Genomic DNA, 20,082 nt, shown 5'->3' with positions numbered 1-20,082 from the left:
CTGGAAAAAACAGGATGGGAAGGGGAATATTTCCACGGAAAAGCACATTTCTGCAGGCGGTCTGGCCGGAGCTGGGCAAGAGCTTTAGGGTATGTAAAGAATTTGATAATACACACATTATGACCCATATTATACAGAAATTGTGACTCACATTACAAAAGCAGGGCACTTGGGAAGGGTCCTGAGGTACAGTGCTGGGCTTTTCAAAAACTGCTTTAGAGAGGCCAACCAAAGGTGTACAATTTCAAATGAAAAAAACTGAAACGTGGTCTCCGAATTACTAAACACCACCTTCATTGTCATCAACAATGAAAACGACAGTTCGCAACAGTTTCAACAAAGTTGAAAACGCTGAGTCGAGTTTTTTCCTTTTTTTTTTTTTGAAGTTTGAGGCCAAAATCAACACATTCTTTTGGATGCTGCTTAATTTTTTTTCATGGTTAATATGCATGCTGGTGATATCAAAATTGAAAACTATGGAACATTATAGAAAAGAAAGTAGTGAGGTTATACTCCCACTCTGCAGAGATGAGACCTATTAGCAAACTTTTCCCACTGCGCTTAGTTTTCATTGTGACCCTGCTTTTGGGACGACAGTTCTTTTAACAACCAGCACTTTCAAACAAAAATTACAGAAAATATCGATTAACAGTCTTTTCCTTCTTCTGGCAGATGCAATCCAGAAATTGATTACAGGATGAAAGCGTTCTCAATTAAAAGAGAGAAGGTGGACGGAGAAGTATCTAAAAAGAGAAATGGAAAACATCACGCCTTTATTTTGGTGAATTGGCAACAAAGAAAAGGATTAGCATGGTCGGGTACTTTTCAAAAATATTTTTTTTTTCTCTGGCTCCCGCTAGGGTGGAGGAAGTTGCCTCTGTTCCGAATGAGGGTGGAAGGGAGCGGAGGAACAAATGATGGGAGTCTCCCCCGCGCTCCTCCCGCGCCCCCTCCCTCCGCCGGGTCATCTTGGGGGGGGCGCGGGGTGGGCTGCCGAGACGGAGGCGGCCAGCAGGTGCCTGGGCTCCGGCCCCTGCCCCTCTCCCCCTCCCCCTTCCCCCGGGGTTGGCCTCGCCCCCTGGCGGGCGAGCGCAGGGTGCCAGGCGCGGGGTGGGGGGCGCGCGTCCGGCAGGCAGCAGGAAAGAGCCGGGGGCCGGGGGGCTGGCCCCCAATCCTATCGAGAGGCCGGCACCCGCCGCCCGCACCCCAGGACCATGTCGGCGGACCGGGCGCCGAGCGGGGCCCCGGGGAGGAGAGCCGGGGGAGGGCGTGTGCAGTGGCGGCGGCGGCCGCGGAGCCGCTAGTCCCCTCCCTCCTGGGGGAGCAGCTGCCGCCGCCGCCACCGTCAGCGCGCGGGCCGCGGCCGGAGCGAGCCGGGCGGGTGGCGCGCGGGGCAGGGCGGGGGCGGGGAGGGGGGTGGGCGCTGGGGCGGGAGGGCGCGGGGGGAGGGTCTCGCGCTCCTGGCTACCAGAGCCCGAGAGGGAGACCCTGGCGGCGGCGGCGGTGGCAGCGGCGGCGGCGCCTGACACTCGGCGTCTCCTGCCGTGCTCCGGAGCGGCATGTCCGAGGCTGGCGGGGCCGGGCCGGGCGGCGGCGGGGCGGGGGCCGGGCTCGGGGCGCTGCCCCCCCCGCCCCCCGCGCCCCCGCCCGCGCCGCCGCAGGGCTCCCCTGGCGCCGCCGGCGCCGCCGCCGGGGGCTCGGGCGCCTGCGGACCGGCGACGGCGGTGGCGGCGGCGGGCACGGCCGAGGGGCCGGGAGGCGGCGGCTCGGCCCGGATCGCAGTGAAGAAGGCGCAGCTGCGCTCCGCTCCGCGGGCCAAGAAACTGGAGAAACTCGGCGTGTACTCCGCCTGCAAGGTACGCGCTCGGCGCCCGGCCCGCCCGAGGGGCCGCGGCCGGGCCCGCGGGACCCCCTCCCCCTCCCGCCCCCGCCTCCCGCCCGGGGCCGCGGCACCGCGGAAGTGCTGCTGTCGCCCGCGCCCAATTAGCTGCTTCTCGGACCAGAGTGCTGTCGGGTGGGAAGGAGAGATCGCCGGGACCGAGAGCCTTTCCTTCCTCCCCCTTGGAAGGAGTTGCCTCCGCCTCCGAGCTCCTGGGCTGCCCTGGGGCTTTGTTGCTCTGTAGGAGCTCGCCGGAGGCGCCTCCCAGGGAGTGGAGCGGGGCCAAGGCAACATCTTTTGGGGGACCTGAGCGCCCTCCTCTCCTCCACCGAGCCCCACTGGGCGGAGCTGGGTGGAAGGAGTGAGGCTGGAATAGGATTCTGGACTCCCGGCGCTTTGGGAGCTCGAAGGGGCGGATTGCGCGGGCTGGGCGGCGCAGCCCCAAGCTAGGGTCCTGGAGCTCCGGGCGCCCTCGGCCGGGGGCGGAGACGCTGCGGCGCGCGGTGACAGCCCGGTCATTACTGTATTTTTACTTGTTTAGTTGAAACGCTGCCCCAGCCTCTCGGGGTGTAAACAGGATTTGGCAAGGTGACGGCCCAGCGCGGCGGGCGCTACTGCTTAGTTTGAGGACGCGCGTTTCTGGCCATCCTCTCTCCACCCCAGCTCCGGGCACCCCGTCGCCCCTTAAATGCGGATCCAGATGTGGGCGCCGTGCTCCTGGGGTGGGAGCACTGCCCGAGGCCGCGGGGCAGGCTGGCCCTGCGCTGTCAGCAGCGGCTTTGTTTTGACAGGGTGACAGCTGAGGGGGGCGGGGACTTGGCCTTGTCAGCTCCTGCGGCCTGTGGCTGAAGCGGGGAAGAGACACACACACTCACACACCTCCCCTGTGCTCCTCCCGCCTGCTGCAAACAGGGTCAAGTTCCCAGATTCCAGTTTCCCACAGCCCAGATGCAGTTGGCCACGTCTGAATTTGGGCGTAAAGGTTATTAATCTTGCTAGAACCTCGCACCCCGGTGATGCTGTTTTTAGTATTTACAGGAGCTTCTCAACCTCAGTGGAATATCTGTACTTCCTTTCTCCACGTCATTCACATCCTCTTGTGTATGTTGAGCACCTACTGTAGACCCTGCACTGGTTCAATACATATTTGTTCAGTGAACGTAGGATCTAGCCCAGTGCTTCTAAAACTTTTGTGTGCACAGGACTCTTCTGGGGAGCTGGTTAAATGCTGATTCTGCATCAGGAGGTCTGGGATAGGGCTGAGAGACTGCATTTCTAACAGACTCTCAGGTGATGCGATGTTAGTCCACCGACCACACTCCAAGTAGCAAGACCCTGGTTCAGACCTGGACAATATAAGATTATCCCATTTGAATTCAGCCAAGAAAGTGAAACTGTGAAACAGTAATGCCACATGGTTGGCGTTTCTGAAGACAGAATGCAAAAATGATCCAGTGGGGAGTGTGCTTTTAAGAAAGGTGAAGGGGTAGGAATTGGCTATGAAGGGCATTTGACAAATGAGAACAAGACCGGGAGAGTAGTGGGCCGAAGGGAGAACTGTACGGAGATAAGAACGGGGTCAGTTACTCGGTTGACGTGGCATTTTGCAGCCAGAGTGGGCTCAGGTGGGAGCCGTGTCAGCTCTGTGTTTCTGTTCTGGCTTTTTATTGGGTTCCCATCATGAGCATCTTCTTTCCCTGCTACCACCTTACCATCTGAAAACTTTCCGCAGTTTTGGTCCTGTCTAAAACCATGAGCGTGTGTGTCCTGCTTTGATATTTTTGATCCTTTCAAATTTCCGTGAGTGAAATGTAGCGCCTTTTCTAAAATTTGTAACTTCAGTGTTTCATGTTCACATTCACAACCAAACCTATAGGAAGGGAAAACCTCTCTCGTTTAAGGTCTCTCTTCCTGCCCCTGGGAGACTCTGAATGTGTCCACTTCTATTTGCTCATTCATTCAGTAAGGATCCCAACCGGATGCCAGGCATTGTGCTAGATGCTGGGACAGTGACACCCAGAATCTGTCCTTCTGGAGCTACTGACCGTGTGTGTGCATGCACTTGCATGCATGTGTTGGGTGAACCAATTACAATGAAGTTCGAAGAACCTGCTTTCTTAGAGCGCTGGGCATTCACGGGCAGGAGGCACGAAGGGTGGGTGGGGTAGGACGGGCTTCCTGGAAGAAGTGTCAGTGGCTGCTAAGGACTCTTAGCGGGGCAGGGTGCGGTCAGCTGAAGCTTCTTGTAGTGGAGAAACTGAAAGTAGTTATGAAAGCTTGGAGTTGGGCCAGCGGGAGCTAAAGTCCATTGGCGGTGGCCACTAGATTGGTGGAGGCGGGTGTGTGCGGCCAAGAGGGAATCCAGGAATCTTAACATTATCTCAGATTTGCTTTTGTTTTTTTTTCCCTTCCAACTGTGCTTGATTGAGTGTGAGGAGGTGCAAGCCAGTAGAATCTGTATTTCTTTCTCAGCTTGTCTCTACCCTCTATGTAAGAATGCCCCAAAGGACAGATTCTCCTACCTTTTGTCATTGACTGGCCACTTAGCAAGTTGGAGAGAATAGAGAGGTTAGGGAGTGGGGAGGAATCTGGGAAGAGATGAAGTACTTTACTGGGGGGGGGGCTACTGAAAGAAAACAGGTCCCAGACCTGCTAAAACATCTGGCCTTTAAACTTCACAAATGAAACAGAGAAAGAAGGGAGCTAGCTCACAGCCAGGGAGGTGCACCACAGCCCGGAGAGAAGGAAAAAAAAAAAAAAGAAACAAACAAACTTGTTTTGCAGGATCCAGAGTAGAGCTCTTTGAACTGTGTCCTGGCACAGGTTGCTCATGTGACACAGCCAGACTGCTCATTAAAATTGTAAATCTGACCATGCTCTGCCCCTACTTAGGACCCTTAATTTCTCTTTACGAGGGGTCCACAAGACCCTGTGTGGCCTGGCCAGTGCTATCTCTGGCCCCCTTTCAGGGCCTTGCGTGCATGGTTCCTTTCTACCTCAGGGCCTTTGCACACACTGTTTACTAGCACCAAAAGCTCCTTTTGCCTCACTTTCTTTTTTCCTTTTTTCTTTGTTTTTGGCCGCACTGCGCGGCATGTGGGATCTTAGTTCCCCAACCAGGAATTGAACCTGCACCCCCTGCAGTGGAAGCACGGAGTCTTAACCACTGGACCGCCAGGAAAGTCCCTTGCCTCACTTTCAAACGAACTCCCAGCTCTTCCCGCAAATCTCAGATTCCTTGCGTGTCCTTTACAACCCTGGCCAGCCTTCCCATTCTAAATGTTTGGAACCCCCTCTGTACTTACTTTTCCTAACTGGTGCTTTCATCATGATTTTTAATTGTGTGATTATTTGATATGTGTTTGTCACTCTGAATAGATCCTAAGTGATGTGGTTATTGACTGGATGAATGAATGAGAGAAGAGAAAACGGAGGAAGTGATTAACTGTTAGAAGAGCAGTAGTGAAATTTTAGCCTGACCACTTCCTGACAACTGGACAGAGAGGGTTTTTTCTCACGGATGTGCATAGGACTGGATTTTTAGTGTTATAAAAGGAGCCCCAAGTAAATTATGAGTAGCCCAAATCCACATCTATTTGAATGAAAATGTAATTTAGGTAGTAAAAAACCAAAAACCAATGACTGACTCTTCCTAGTGAAATAGGCCATTTTTACAGGAGGGGAGGCCGGAGGGAGTGGTGGCCAAGAGCCACCTGAGTTCACATTTCAGGTCCAGCTGTGTGACCTTGGACAAGGACTTTACCTCAGCCTCCATTTCCTTGTCTGTAAAGTAGGAATAATAACCCTCACCTCACAGCCTAACGGTGAGGATTTCAAATGAGCTCCTGTGTATGAGGCATCCAGCAGGTGTCTAGTCCACCCCATGTTTTCTCAGCAGCTCAGAGTAGGGGATACCCTGTAAACTTGGGAGTCAAGAAAGCACATGGGGCTTAGTCTCCTATCCCAGCTCTGCCGCTTTATGGTCTTGGGCACAAGTTACTTAGTTTTCCTCTGAGCCTGGATTGCTTCATCTCTAAGATGGAGACCATGACTTCAACCTTGAAGTTCAAAGGTGGAAGGTTCCCCAGAGTTCCTGGAACCTAAACGTGTTGGGTTCATGCTGGCAAAATGAAATTGCCTGGTGCTAAAACAGAACTAGAGTTACCGATGTAGAAAACAAACTTATAGTTACCAGGGGGGAAAGCGGGGGGAGGTATAAATTGGGAGATTGGGATTGACCTATACACACTGTACTGTATATAAAATAGATAACTAATAAGGACCTACTGTGTAGCACAGGGAACTCTGTTCTATACTCTGTAATGACCTATATGGGAAAAGAACCTAAAGAAGAGTGGATATGTGTCTATGTATAACTGATTCACTTTGCTGTACAGCAGGAAACTAGCACAACGTTGTAAATTCACTACACTCCAATAAAAATTAAAAGAAAAGAAATTGTCTGCTGCCGTACTCAGTGTTCCAGTCAGGGGCTGCAAGGCAGTTATGGAGAACTTTGATTCTGGGCTGAGTGCCTTACTTAGAGACTGACATAGGCACAGGACTAGAAAATTAGTCTTCATTTAAAAAATAATGGTTTATAATCTAGAAATGACACTGACTGTTGAATATGCAGTGAGCACAGGCAGAGGCATCACCATAAGAGAAAAAGCTTCCTACGTTGGCCAGGGGACTGCGAATGGGGCACTAGACCCAGCCTTCACGTTAGGGGGGTTCCTGAATGCCTGTGTTTGTATTTGTCAGTCACTCCTCCCGAGAGCGAGTTTCCAGCGTTCAGTGTCTAGAGCAGTGGCTCTTACCCAGGAGCTGTTTTGCCCCCCAGGGGATGTTTGGCAAGGTCTGGAGACATTTTGGGGTGAGGGAGCGCTACTGGTGGCTAGTGAACAGAGGCCAGGGATGCTGCTAAACACCCCCGGATGCACAGACCAGCCCACGACAGCCCCGCCGACACAAAGAATGATCTGGCCCCCATGACAGTAGTACCGAAGTTGAGAAACTCTGCCTTGGAAGAAAATCGTATTGCCCCCAAATACCATAAATACATTTGCAGTGGAGGAGAAACGAATGCTTTTCATGTTAATTTGAATAACACTCAGAACCTGAAAAATCTTGCTTTGTGAATCCTGGGCATATTTTTAAACAGCTTTATTGTGGTATAATTTATAGATCATAAAACTCAGCAACTGTAAGTGTGCAGTTAGTTGCTCTTGAGTAAATGTGTACAATTGTGCGTGCATTACCACAGTCCAGTTTTATAACTCCACCATTCCCTCCGCCCCGCTACCTCTGCAAAGGTCTGGTGGTTCCCCCCCACCAGTTCCCCCCACCGTGGGCAACTTTTTAAGGTGATATTTTATAGCAGTTGATTGTTGGTTTGCAAACAGAAACCCAATTGAAAGTATCTTTCTAGAGACTCTTAGATCATCAGTATTGTTACGGCAAAGCACAACACAGGAGCGGGGGTAGATTAAATGTTTTTAAAAACTCAGTCTCTAGCCACATAAATCTAATGCAGACGATTATTTCACGTGTGGTAACTTCTCTAAAAGGTGGTATCATGGAGCCAGGCACACAGGCAAAATGCTTCACTTGGCAGGCACCATGCGGAAAGCCAGAAAGATGACCAAATTGAATTATGTGTCCTCCTAAACTTTCAGGGAAGATGGAAAAATGCAAGCCTGCAAAGCCTTTGGATTGCAGTTTGCAGTTTTCTGTAACTGGAAAAAGTAGTTTATAGGGCAAAACAGTACAAAATCTGCTGAGGACTGTTTTGTTTTAGGAAGCTCGTGCTTGCGTATAGCATTTTGTGACGCAGTGCTCATGGGGTTTTGTTTGTTTGTTTTTACCATTCAGTAGATCTCAACCTAGTTACCCGTCCACATGGGCAGGATTTAGTTCTGTGTCCATTTAATTCTGTAAATCCACAGGTCTGACCCGTCATAGGGAACGTTGAGGGTAAAAGGATGAAATATACAGTTTCACGCCAGGTACCTTGGAACAATCAGAACATCTGCTTCTCAGTTGAAAGACCTGGATACTCAGCACAGTGCCAATAAAACTTGGATTTCCAAGGCTGAGCGGCTTCCGATGGAGTTCGTTTGTTTCTCCATGAGAGGAAGATAGCTATTTAGGAACGGTTGTCGATGGCTTCCGGCTCTGGATGGTTTCCTACACTCCTAATCTGATTCGATTCGAGGGTTCGAATCTGCCACGGCACCTGTGGTAGAACTGCAGGCGTGCCGACCACCTGGCGACCTGGAGAAAACCTGGAGGATCACGCCTCCCACCCCACCGGCCGGCGGGTGCCCCTGGGCAGTGTCTTAACTGCCTATCTCTCAGTTTCCTCATTGGGGAAGCGGGAGGCGAGGTGCCCCCTCGTCCATTTACCGTGAAGATGAAATCATCTAGCCTATGTGACGGTTCTTGGAACACAGGCATTCCACAGATGTCTCTTTAATTTTTAAAAACTTTCCATTGGTATCAGCAGTTTTGTCGTTAGTGTTTTGCCACTCCACCTGGGGTAAGAGAAAGGCAGGCGAGGTCATTTTACTAGCAGGGAGCCGGGACCCAAAGAAGTTCAGCAGCTTCATCCAGCTGCAGGGGTGGCTCACGGGGAAGCTGCCCACAGAGGCTCTCTTTCCCACGTGTCCTCTGCGTCCTCTTCTCTGCGTCCTCTTCCCAGGCATTCTCATGGGGCGGAGAGGATGATGTCCTTCCAGATGGTTTACAGAGGGGACTTCACTTGTGGCAGGCATTCTCCTGCTCTCATTTGATGTTTATTGTACTCCTGTTGAGAGGTATGTTCAAAGGCTTTTGTAGTTCATTGAAACTGCAGGCCATAAGGCAGACAAAATGTGTTCTTTATGACTGGCCCAGGGCAGACAGATGCACGCCCTTGATGGTTTTAAAGCTGACAATCAAGAATGGTCGCTGGGCTGGCCCGAGAGAGAGCTCCCTGCTGAAAGAAGAAGAAACAGACATCTACTCGGGGTGTCGAAGGTGCCAGATGTGCCAGAGAGGTAAGGAATTGCCCGTCCTGGGTATTTAGAAGTCCCCCAGCAGCTCTGTATAAGACTGCTCACACAGCAGTATTTCAGCGCAATCCAGAGGAGTCATTTTTTTAAAAACTTTGATTATGCAGACAGTAAAGTGCTCAAATCATCCCTATGTATGAGAATCTGGGGGATGAATTTTTACATATGCATGCGTCTATGCAACTGCCGTCCAGATACAGCACCTGTAGAGTGTTTCCAGCACCTCAGGGGCCCCCTTGTGCCCCCTCCCTACCTCTGGTAACCCTTATTCTGATGTTTATTGCCAGAGATCAGCTTTGCCTCTCTGAAACGTCCCATCAGTGGCATCGCACGGTTTGGACTCCTTTGCCTCCGGCTTCTGTCACTCCACGTGGCGTCTGTGTGCTGCGTGTGCGTTGTTTCCTATAGCCCTGGTTTGTCAAGACACATGTGTTTAAGCTAAAAAACAAGTTAAAAATTGCTAACCATGTCCAGAATGGAAGTCATTGGATGTGGCCAGCTTCCTAAGATGAATTTTAATTAGGCTTTTGAAAGAAAAGATGGGAATTTGATCTCTGGGTGTACTGGGAAGAACCCACGAGGGCAGGAAGGTGGACAGGAAATCCAGGAGGCGTACTGGCCGAGCAGACCTAGAGAAGGATTGGAAAGGAGACGCAGAATGTTGGGGGCTGTGATGTCACAGCTGCGGAATGCCCAGCCTGAGTCCTTTCTTCTCCCCATGAGTCTGCGTTGGTGAGCCCTTACTGCTAAACATCACGCTAAGTCCTGCTGGAAGTTGACTGGAGTTATACACTGTGTCCTGTAAACCATGCAGAGTCATACGTGTTGGGTGCAGTGGCGGGGTTCCTAGAAGGCTGGCTGGAGACAGGTCCAGAAAGCTCCAGTGGGTGCTGACACCTCTGTTATTGGCCTAGGGGATGGAGATGCAGGACAGAGAATGTTTCTTCCGGTTTATCCCCACACCATCTCCAGAACTGTGTGCTGAGGCCACTAAGGGCCACCTTCTCCCCAGGAGTGGCAGTGAGGGACACAGATTACCAGACGGCCTACAGTTCTTCCATAACAGCTCATCCTTGAAAACTTGTGTTAACTATTTAAGATGAGCTTACTATTTAATGGGATCCTATGGGCCATAAAGCAATCTTTTCTGTAATTGATATAGTTAACACAACGGGAGTTTCATCTTTTTTACTTGTGTGTGCCTGTACATGGAGGTGTTATACCTATACCATGTAGTTATTCATGTAACATTTGCTCCTGCCCAAACCCCTTATGACAACTCATCACCTAGTTATCATCGAACTAGAATCAAATCCTTTATAAGGATGAATTGCTTTCACCTCGGGCTTCTAATTGGCATGCCTGTACCCCCTGCATCACACACTTTTCTTCTCCAGGTATTGGTGTGGCTTGTTGTTAAAACTCATTCTGGTCTGTTCTCAAATGCCAGCTTCTCAGAGACGCCTCCTGACCACTCCCCGCCCCCCGCCAAAGTAGCAGTACCCCATCACTCCATAATTTTACCTTGGTTTGCTTTCCTTTATTGCATTTGTCAGTACTGGAAATCACCTATAGTTTCTTGTCTGTTTCCCTTACGACAGTGGAAGTTCCCTGAAGCAGGGACTTTGGTTCATTCCATATCCCAGGTCCACGGACCATGTACACAGTGGGTGTTCAGTCCATATTTGTTGACTAAGTGGGTCATATTCACAGGCTTTGTGAGGTTGGAGGAGAGGAAGTTTTGTTTTAAAGACAAGGAAACTGGCGCCCAGGGAGGTTTCGTAACTTGCCCACAGCCGTGTGGTCAGCAGCAGGGCAGCCCTGAGCTGGGGCTGGAACAGCATCTCCAGGTACTCAGCTCACGGGGACCTGATGGCACGCGGTACTTGTCTGATAGCCTGGACTTCTGCTCAAAACAGAGCAAGAAGGAATCAAACCCACTTTTAATCCTCCTCTGAGTGAATGATGTGAATTTCTCTAACCCTCAAACCCACATTTCCTCGTCTGCAAATTAAAATGAAATTTGCACAAGGGGATTGTGAATATTGTAAGACCAGCGGGTTAAAACCTATGGGGCATGGGGGGGAAAGGCCCTACCGTATATTCTAAAAGTCTAAATTACGCTAGTGAACAAAAAAGATTGCCTATAAAGGTATGTTTTCTAACTACTATTTATATTTTTTGTTCCTTTGCTGTCCACTTAAAGGCTACAACAGACTTTCTTTAATTTGTTCTTCTGTTTGTACCCAGAGGCCTGGACACAGGGCTTATTATTATTATTATTTTAATTAATTAATTAATTTTTGCCTGCATTGGGTCTTCGTTGCTGCGCACGGTTTTCTCTAGTTGCAGCGAGCGGGGGCTACTCTTTGTTGCAGTGCACGGACTTCTCTTGTTCTGGAGCATGGGGTCTAGGCATGCAGGCTTCAGTAGTTGTGGCACGCTGGCTCAGTAGTTGTGGCTCGCAGGCTCTAGAGCACAGCCTCAGTAGTTGTGGTGCATGGGCTTAGTTGCTCCGCGGCATGTAGGATCTTCCTGGACCAGGGCTCGAACCCGTGTCCCCTGCATTGGCAGGCGCATTCTTAACCACTGTGCCACGAGGGAAGCCCTGGGCTTATTTTTTTTTAATCAGCAGACAAATGTATTGATTTTGGAACAAAGTGGGAACGATGTCGCTAGTGATCCTTGGCCTGACACACCACCTAACCTTAGGAGGAGGCCTTCTGTAATCTCTTCAGTGACCTCAGGTGTGTGGAGATATTTCCATGAACTCTACACCATCCTAACCAGCCCCCGCGTGCCCTGGGCCTGTGCAGCCGTCTACGAGGCTTCTGTGGTACACAGGAGATTCCAGAAGTACAGGCATGATACCTGACTAATACCCTAGTGATCGATGGCAGTGGCAGCCCTATCTATTGTTTGCATTCGCTCTTAACAAGCTGGTGTTGAAACTGGCTGGCAGAATGCCAGGGAAGCCAAGGTCAGCGTACTTTGAAACAGCGAAGTGAGTCATGGGAGCCAGGACTTGCACATTGCACATACCCACAGGAGCACCTGACCCACCCACCTCCAGGGGAACATGTATTGGCTAGCTGCCTGTGCCCACCTCTGTCCTAGGTGTGTAGTGAGTGACAAAAGGACGTGCAAGCCACAGGGAGTCCTCATCTTGCTGGGGAGACAGATGTGAACGGAAAGAAAAATGGAAGCGAATAATCAGGCACGAAGTCCGTGCAAAGAGAAAGCGTCACGAGCTGGGGTGGGTGGGAGCGGAGGTGAGGGGCCCAGCCCAGGTGGAGTGAACGGTAGAAAGCAGAGTGGAAGGGAGCAAGGCATCAGAGCGGTATAGAATGCGGACCTGGGCAACAGGTTGGCCCAGTTGGAATCCTGATGGGCTGCTATCTTGCTCTGAGACTGTGGGGAGATTCCGTACCCTTCACAAGCCTCCATTTCAGAGCTGTAAAGTGGAGAGGGTGTTACTGTCAACTTTTCCCATTAATCCAACAACTTGTTCTTGAATGTGTCAGGCGTTGGTTTAGATGCTGGGGATACAGTGACAGATGGGTCCTCGCTCTTAGAGAGCTTGCTTTCTGGTAGCAGAAGGAGACGGTAAACAAGAAAATAACAGAAAGTGGCAAGTGCCACACACACAGAGAATGAAAACAGAGACATAGATGAGAACCCTTGGGGAGCTCCTTCAGATGTGTGCCTGGAAAGCTCTCTCTGAAGAGGGGGCACATCCTGGGCCAGAACGATGACAGGAAGCCAGCTCTGCGTAGGGTGCGAGGGGAGAGGGAGGTGCAAAGACCCTGGGCCCTGAGAGGCCTTGGCAGGGTCAAGGGCAGCCAGGCGACCAGTGCGGCTGGATGGGGGTGGGCGTGGGATGAGCATAGATGAGGTGAAGAAGGAGTAGATGGGGCCAGATTGCCAGAGTATAATTTTCACCCGGTGAAATGATCTGATCTCCACCTCTGAGCAGTTTCAACAAATGCATATCAAGACCCAAACAGTTACGTCACCCTAGAAAGTTCCCTACTGCTCCTTGACCTTCATATCCCTCTACTCCCAGAAGCAACCACTGATCTACTTTGTGTCACCGCAGGTTAGTTTTGATATTCTAGCATTTCTTATAAACGATTCCACATAGTACACACACTATTCTTTTTTCACTCCGCTTAGGATTTTGGGGATTCATCCATGTTGTCGCATGCATCAGTAGTTAATTTCTTTTTATTGCTGAGAAATACTCCACTGTACGGATGTACCACAGTTTATCTGTCTACCTGTTGATGGGCATCTGGGCTGTTTCCAGTAGATTCAGAGAAAACCTGCATTTTCAAGCATCTCCTTTTGGCTGCTCTGAGAAGAATAAAGTGTTTAAGAGAAAGAGTGGGAAAAGAGGGCCACTTGAAGTTCTTGCAGTCTAGGTATAAGTGGTTGGTGGCTTGGAGAAGTTCTTGCAGTCTAGGTATAAGTGGATGGTGGCTTGGATGAGGGTGGTAGCAGTGGAGGGGTGAGAAGGAGACAGTTTGGGGCTATGAGTTTAGAAGCAACAGGATTTGATTTATTGGCAGGGTGGGTGGGAGGCATGCGAAGAAAAGACAGAAGTGAATGTAATGTCTGGGTTGCTGGCCTGAGCAGCTGAAAGGATGGTAGTTTCATTTATCAAGATTTGTGACCACCTAGAGGGGAGGGATAGGGAGGGTGGGAGGGAGACACAAGAGGGAGGGAATATGGGGTTATATGTATACGTATAGCTGATTCACTTTGCTATACAGCAGCAACTAACACAGCATTGTAAAGCAATTGTACTCCAATAAAGATGTTTAAAAAAAAAAGGGTGAGACCGTGGGAGAAGCATATTGGGGTGGGTGAGAGTCAAGAATTCTTTCACGGATGTGTTAACATATATCTCTTAGCCAAGTGTTGTTTTTTGTTTTTTGGTTTTTTTTGCGGTACGTGGGCCTCTCACTGTTGTGGCCTCTCCCGTTGCGGAGCACAGGCTCCGGACGCGCAGGCTCAGCGGCCATGGCTCACGGGCCCAGCCGCTCTGCGGTATGTGGGATCTTCCCGGACCAGGGCACGAACCCGTGTCCCCTGCATCGGCAGGCGGATTCTCTACCACTGCACCACCAGGGAAGCCCCCAAGTGTTGTTTTGATGATAAAGTGAGGTAATCCATTTAGCAGTTGTGTATAATATCTGGAACATTCTTTTTTAAAATAAATTTATTTAATTTATTTTTGGCTGCATTGGGTCTTCGTTGCTGTGCCCAGGCTTTCTCTAGTTGCAGTGAGTGGGGGCTACTCTTCATTGTGGTGCGTGGGCTTCTCATCATGGTGGCTTCTCTTGTTGTGGAGCACAGGCTCTAGGCGCACGGGCTTCAGTAGTTATAGCACGTGGCCTCAGTAGTTGTGGCTTGTGGGCTCTAGAGCGCAGGCTCAGTAGTTGTGGCACATGGGCTAAGTTGCTCTGTGGCATGTGGGATCTTCCCGGATCAGGGCTTGAACCCATGTCCCCTGCATTGGCAGGTGGATTCTTAACCACTGCGCCATGAGGGAAGCCCAATATCTGGAACATTCTAAATGCTCAGCAAATGGTATCTACTATTATAGTTAAAAGCAATGCTAAGTAAACCTAAGTGTCCATCAACAGAGGAATGGATAAAGAAGATGTGGTACATTATACAATGGAATATTACTCAGCCATAAAAAAATGAAATAATGCCATTTGCAGCAACATGGATGGACCTGGAGATTGTCATACTAAGTGAAGTAAGTCAGACAAGGACAAATATCGTATGATATCACTTATACGTGGAATCTGAAAAATAGTACACGTGAACTTATTTACAAAACAAACTCACAGACATAGAAAACAAACTTATGGTTACCAAGGCAGGGGGAAGGATAAACTGTGAGTATGGTTTTAACATATACACACTACTATATATAAAATAGATGAACAACAAGGACCTATTGTATAGCACAGGGAACTATATCCAATATCTTGTGATAACCTATAGTGGAAAAGAATAGAAAAAAAGACTATAGATATATACATATATATGTATAACTGAATTACTTTTCTGTACACCTGAAACTAACACAATATTGTAAGTCAACCGTACTTAAAAAAACAAAACAAAACAAAAAAGCGGTGCAAAGTGATAATGATTGATCTTAATAAAGCAACTAGCCCAACTGGAGAAAAAGGAAAAGCGAGTAAATAGAAATCATGGGAAATAGGATCCACTGGGTAAAGAAGAAAACAGTTGATAGAAGGTCTTGAATTTCAAGTAGAGAAAGTCAAACTGAATCCACTTACTAATAGTGAGTCTTTGCACTTTAAGACAGAGGAGACATGAGATATTTTAGAGCAAGGAGGTCTAGGTTTTGGTCTTTGCTCATCTGCCAGCTGGGTGAATGCAAAGCCACACCCTTCTCTAAGGACTGAATCACTGGCCCTTCCTACGGGGCTATTGGGTGGGGAAAATAGGATGATGTAGGCGAAAATTGCCTTGGGAAGTGTCAGAAGTGTTTGACATTATTCAATGTCATTTTAGAGTAGAGCCATGTGTGCAGTAGGTGTTATATGGAGGGTGGGAGTGGGAACAGATTGAAGGTAGGGAGGAGGCTGTCCCTTCTAACTGGCTAATGAGGGCCTGACCTAGGGCCTTGGCAGTGAGAAAGGAGAAGGTATAAATCTGGCAAAGACTTTGGAAGGAGAATCGGGTGGCCTTGGGTGAGGGCCTTGAATGCAGATGTATCAGGAGCTGGGAGAAAAGCCTAATGCCTGTGTAGGGAATAGCATAGTTGAAAAGGGGGCGTGTTGGAGTTGAGGGCAAGCCTTCAAGTAAAACCTGGGCCGAGATGCCAGGTGTGGGCAGTTGGGAATGTGGGCTGGACACTCTGCCCTGCAGGTGGTGCTGGTTAAGGGGACTTGCGAGGCATCAGCCCAGATACTGGCTGATACTCTAAGAGCGTGAGCCGGCCCAGGATGCAGCGTATGCGGCGGCACTGTTTATTTTGCTCGTCATGATTGATTTGGTGCCAAGACAGCAGGCTGAGGAGTGAGACATTCTGTCAGTCAGCTGCTTGCCCAGGCTGCTCAGTGCCAGCCAAGCAATTTGAGGACTCTTCCCACTGCGTTGGAGGCTGAGCCGACTGCTTTGGCAGGTTCACCGGTGAAGTCCAAGATGGACGGTGTGTGTATGAAAAGACTCCAGGAACTGTCTGGGCTTCAGGGTTCCGGGGCACCAGTTTCTTGGCCCTGGTGTCACTCAGGACCTCTTGAGGCCCTTCCAAGGGTGATGCATGTTTCGGTTTGGTCCTGGAGAGGTGACTCAGACATAAGGAAGGGGCTGGCCCACCCCTAGGCCGTTTGGTAGCACTGGAGTCATTCTAGCACCTTCTGAGACCATGCCTGAGGGTCCTGGGCCTTGGGTTCAGTCAGATCTGATTATTTCGCATAGAGAGTGCAGTTCCTTATTGAAGTCCAGCACAGACACAGGGATTTCTTCCAGACCCAGAGGTCTCCTCCTGAAGGTTTTCTGTGGATTGGATGTTGGTGCCTCGTGGAGGGCCTGCAAGGATGTTGTTTGACTAGGGTGTCTGTACCTGCTTGTCTTGTCCTGGGTCATTTCCTCAGGCTTGACCACTCTCTTCTCCTCTGTACCCTTGACCCCTCTCTTCAATATTTGTTTTTTTTGGTTCCTTGTGGCTTTCCAGACCAAAATGGCACCCTTAATTAAGGTCTTCAGAGACGCTTCTGCTCTGAATTACCTCACCGGTTATCTAGTCTCCCCTTCCGATTCTGTTTTCACTCTCAATTCCAGGCAAATTTGATCTCCTGAGGGAAGACTCCCTCCCCCACTCCCACTTTATTCTTTTCACTTGTACTAAAAGTCACCAAAATGTAAAAATCCCAGTTTCCAGTCATAACTTTATGGTGTCTGCTGGCTGGCTGTGGGCAACTGTGTCAACTGGAAGTATTATCACACAGTGAAGAGAGAAAAAGTGTTCATGTCCCAGAAAGGATTACCTAGCCCGTGAAATTTAAACTGTATATGGAAAGCTCACGTTAATCCAGGGAGAAGAGAGAGGTATTAACACCCACATCCCCGAGACCATCTTTTTCCTTCGCACCTTTGCTACTCTGAGTGGGGTCCTCACCTGGGAGCTTCTTCCAAATGCAGCATCTTGGGCCCCGCCCTGGCCCTACTGATTCTGAATCTGCCTTTTAACAAGATTGCCTAGGTAATTCAGGAGCAGAGTAGAGTTTGAGAGGCACTGCTGCAAGTCCCACGAGCATTAGTCAGACTACTTCCACAGCAGTTCACTTCTAAAGAGAACATTTATTGGGATCACAGCTCATACAGCAGACTCTGGGTGTTGTTGCTGTTTTAAAATAGGATTAAAAGAATTTTCTTCCCGAAGGAATACATGCGCACAGTTAAGAGCAAAATTCAGACTGCTCGCAGTGGGGGCCAATGAAAATTTAGACACTCTCACCCCAGTCTTCCCCAACCCCAGGCTCACTCCTCATTCCCTTGGACTTATTTCCAGAAATTGTTGGTCTCCCCTCCGCCACCCTCCTGAGGCTGCATCTTACATTTTGTACTAGAATTCGAGGAGGGGAACTAGAGTCACTGTACAGAAATCCATTTTCGATTCCGACGAGGCTCGAATGAATTTGTGAACAGGCCAGAAAGCTGCATGGCAGCAGGTCAAAGGTGTTGGGTGAGGGAGTCCGAAAGGGACGCCAGCAACGTGGCTTTATTATTAGCAAGTTTTAATTGTTTCACACTGTCCACTAATTTTAAAAACAGGGCAGCCTACTTAATGACTTATTTCTGTCATTTGCTATTTCTCTTTTGCTGGGACAGATTCTGCCAGCAGAGGTGTGGCCACCTAGATGCTCTGACTTCTTTTGCTTTTTTCTATCTGAAAGGACAGAGATGGAGACCCCCATGTGCTGGTCTTTTATTATGATGGTGATTTTTGATGTAGCGTATTAAGCTTCTTTAATTTGTGTTTGAGAAAATAAGCCTCAATTTTGGGACGCGCTTTGGGGAAACTTCGTAGAAGACTCATATTTGAAGTGATAATTTAATAGCAAGTTCTTGCCCTTTTAAAAGACAGTTTTATTGAGGTATCATTTGCATGCCATAAATTCCTCTGGTTTTAGGCATGCAATTCAGTGATTTTTAGGAAATTGAGTTGTACAGTCATCACCAAAATCCAGGTTTCCATTACCCCAAAAAATATCCTTGTGTCCATTTGCAGTCAACCCTGTTTGCACCCCCCAGCCCCAGACTACTAATTGACTTTCTATGTCTATACATTTGCCTTTTCAGGACATTTATATAAATGGAATTGTACAACACGTGGTCTTTTGTGACTGGCTTCTTACACTTAGCATAATGTTTCTGAACTTCATCCATGCAGTAGCTTGTATCAACACTTCATTCTTCTTTACTGCCAAGTAACATTCCAGTGTATGGATATGCCACATTTTGTTTATGAACCAGTTCACCAGCTGATGGACTTTTGTTTTCTTTCCGCTCTTTGGCTGGTATGAATCACGTTACTGTGGACATCTGCGTGCAGCTCTTCGTGTGGATATTTTCATTTCTGTTGGGTAGATACCCATGGGTGGGTTTGCTGGGTCATGTGATAAATTTATGCTTAACTTTAAAAGGATTGTTTTTTAAAGTTGTGGCAGAATGCACATCACATAGAATTTATCAACTTAACCATTTTTAAGTGTACAGTTCAGCGGCACAGAGACATTCACTGTGTTGTGCGGCCATCACCACCGTCTCTGCTTAGAATTCATTTCATCCTGCAAAACTGAAACTGCCCACTGAACAGTAACTCCCCATGGCTCTGTCCACTCAGCTTCTGCCAGCCTCCATTATTCTCTCTGTCTCTATGATTTGACTACTTTTCAGTCTGTTGATTATGTTCTTTTGATGCACAGAAGTTTAAAATTTTGATTAAGTCCTTTTCTTTTTTTTTTTTTTTTGGCTGCATTGTGCAGTTTGTGGGATCTTATTTCCCCAACCAGGGATCGAACCCGGGCCGCCTGCAGTGGAAGTGCCAAGTTCTAACCACTGGACCCCCAGAGAATTCCCAATTAAATCCTATTTTTTGTTGTTGCCTTTGCTTTTGGTGTCATATCCAAGAAGTCACTGCCAAATCGAATGTCATGCAGCTTTCCCCCCCTGTATTTTCTCCTAAGAGTTTTATAGTTTTAGGTTTTATGTTTAGGTCTTGGATCCATTTGAAGTTAGTTTTTGTATATGGTGTAAGGTAAGGGTCCAACAATTTCATTCTTTTGCATGTGAATGTCCAGTTTTTCCAGCATCGTTTGTCGAAAAGACTGTCCTTTTCCCATTGAATGGTCTTGGCACCCTTGTCGAGAATCATTTGACCATATATGTGAGGGTTTATTTTGGGGTTTTCTATTGGTTTAACTTTTTAAGAAACCGCCAAACGGTTTCCAAAGCAACTGCACCGTGTTACAATCCCCTCCAACAACATGTGAGGATTCCCATTTCCTCATATCCTTGACAAAATTTATTACCTGCTCTTTTTTTTTTAAAATTTTGTTGTGCTGGGTCTTAGTTGCAGCAGGCAGGCTCCTTAGTTGTGGCTCGAGGACTCCTTAGTTGTAGCAGGCGGGCTCCTTAGTTGCAGCATGCATGTGGGATCTAGTTCCCTGACCAGGGATCGAACCCGGGTCCCCTGCATTGGGAGCACAGAGTCTTAACCACTGCGCCACCAGGGAAGTCCCCTTACCTGCTCTTTTGATTATAGCCATCCTCGTAGGTGTGAAGTTGTATCTCATTGTGGTTTTGGTTCTTGACCTTTGAACATTCTGCCTTTGTCCAGCCTGGAACAGAGAGGTAGTAAGACAGAGTGAGGACACCCTCCCTCCCTCCCCCCGACATACACACAACCACAGGACCAGTTACCTGCCTGAACGCACTTAGTCCTTCTGCAGGGTAGACTGAATAAGCTCGGGCAAGTGTCTTAACATCTTAGAGCCTCAGCTTTCTCTTCTGAATAACGGGAATAATAAATCCCTTTCTCGAGACTTCCCTGGCAGTCCATTAAGACTCCGAGCTTCCACTGCAGCGGGCATG

At 48.8% G+C, this 20,082-nt stretch overlaps 1 protein-coding gene across 3 annotated transcripts in view; it reads left to right on the top strand.

Annotated features, from left to right (window-relative positions):
• The first annotated feature begins 1,478 nt into the window (after positions 1-1,478).
• Positions 1,479-20,082, top strand: part of KAT2B (lysine acetyltransferase 2B) — a 103,394-nt gene continuing 84,790 nt past the window's right edge. Inside the window, exon 1 of one of the 3 annotated variants that reach the window (XM_079922479.1) lies at positions 1,479-1,856. In XM_079922479.1, the coding sequence (XP_079778605.1) occupies positions 1,560-1,856 (297 nt within the window). In that variant the 5' untranslated portion in view covers positions 1,479-1,559. Of the gene's footprint in view, positions 1,857-8,323; positions 8,920-20,082 lie in introns of those variants that run through there. The other 2 variants (XM_079922480.1, XM_079922481.1) reach the window with 2 other exon arrangements.

Source organism: Stenella coeruleoalba (genome assembly GCF_951394435.1).
Source record: "Stenella coeruleoalba genome assembly, chromosome: 5".
NCBI classification, from domain to species: Eukaryota; Metazoa; Chordata; class Mammalia; order Artiodactyla; family Delphinidae; genus Stenella; species Stenella coeruleoalba.
The sequence above is the reverse complement of the archived record's forward strand: the minus strand, read 5'-3'. Positions and strand labels throughout refer to the sequence as shown.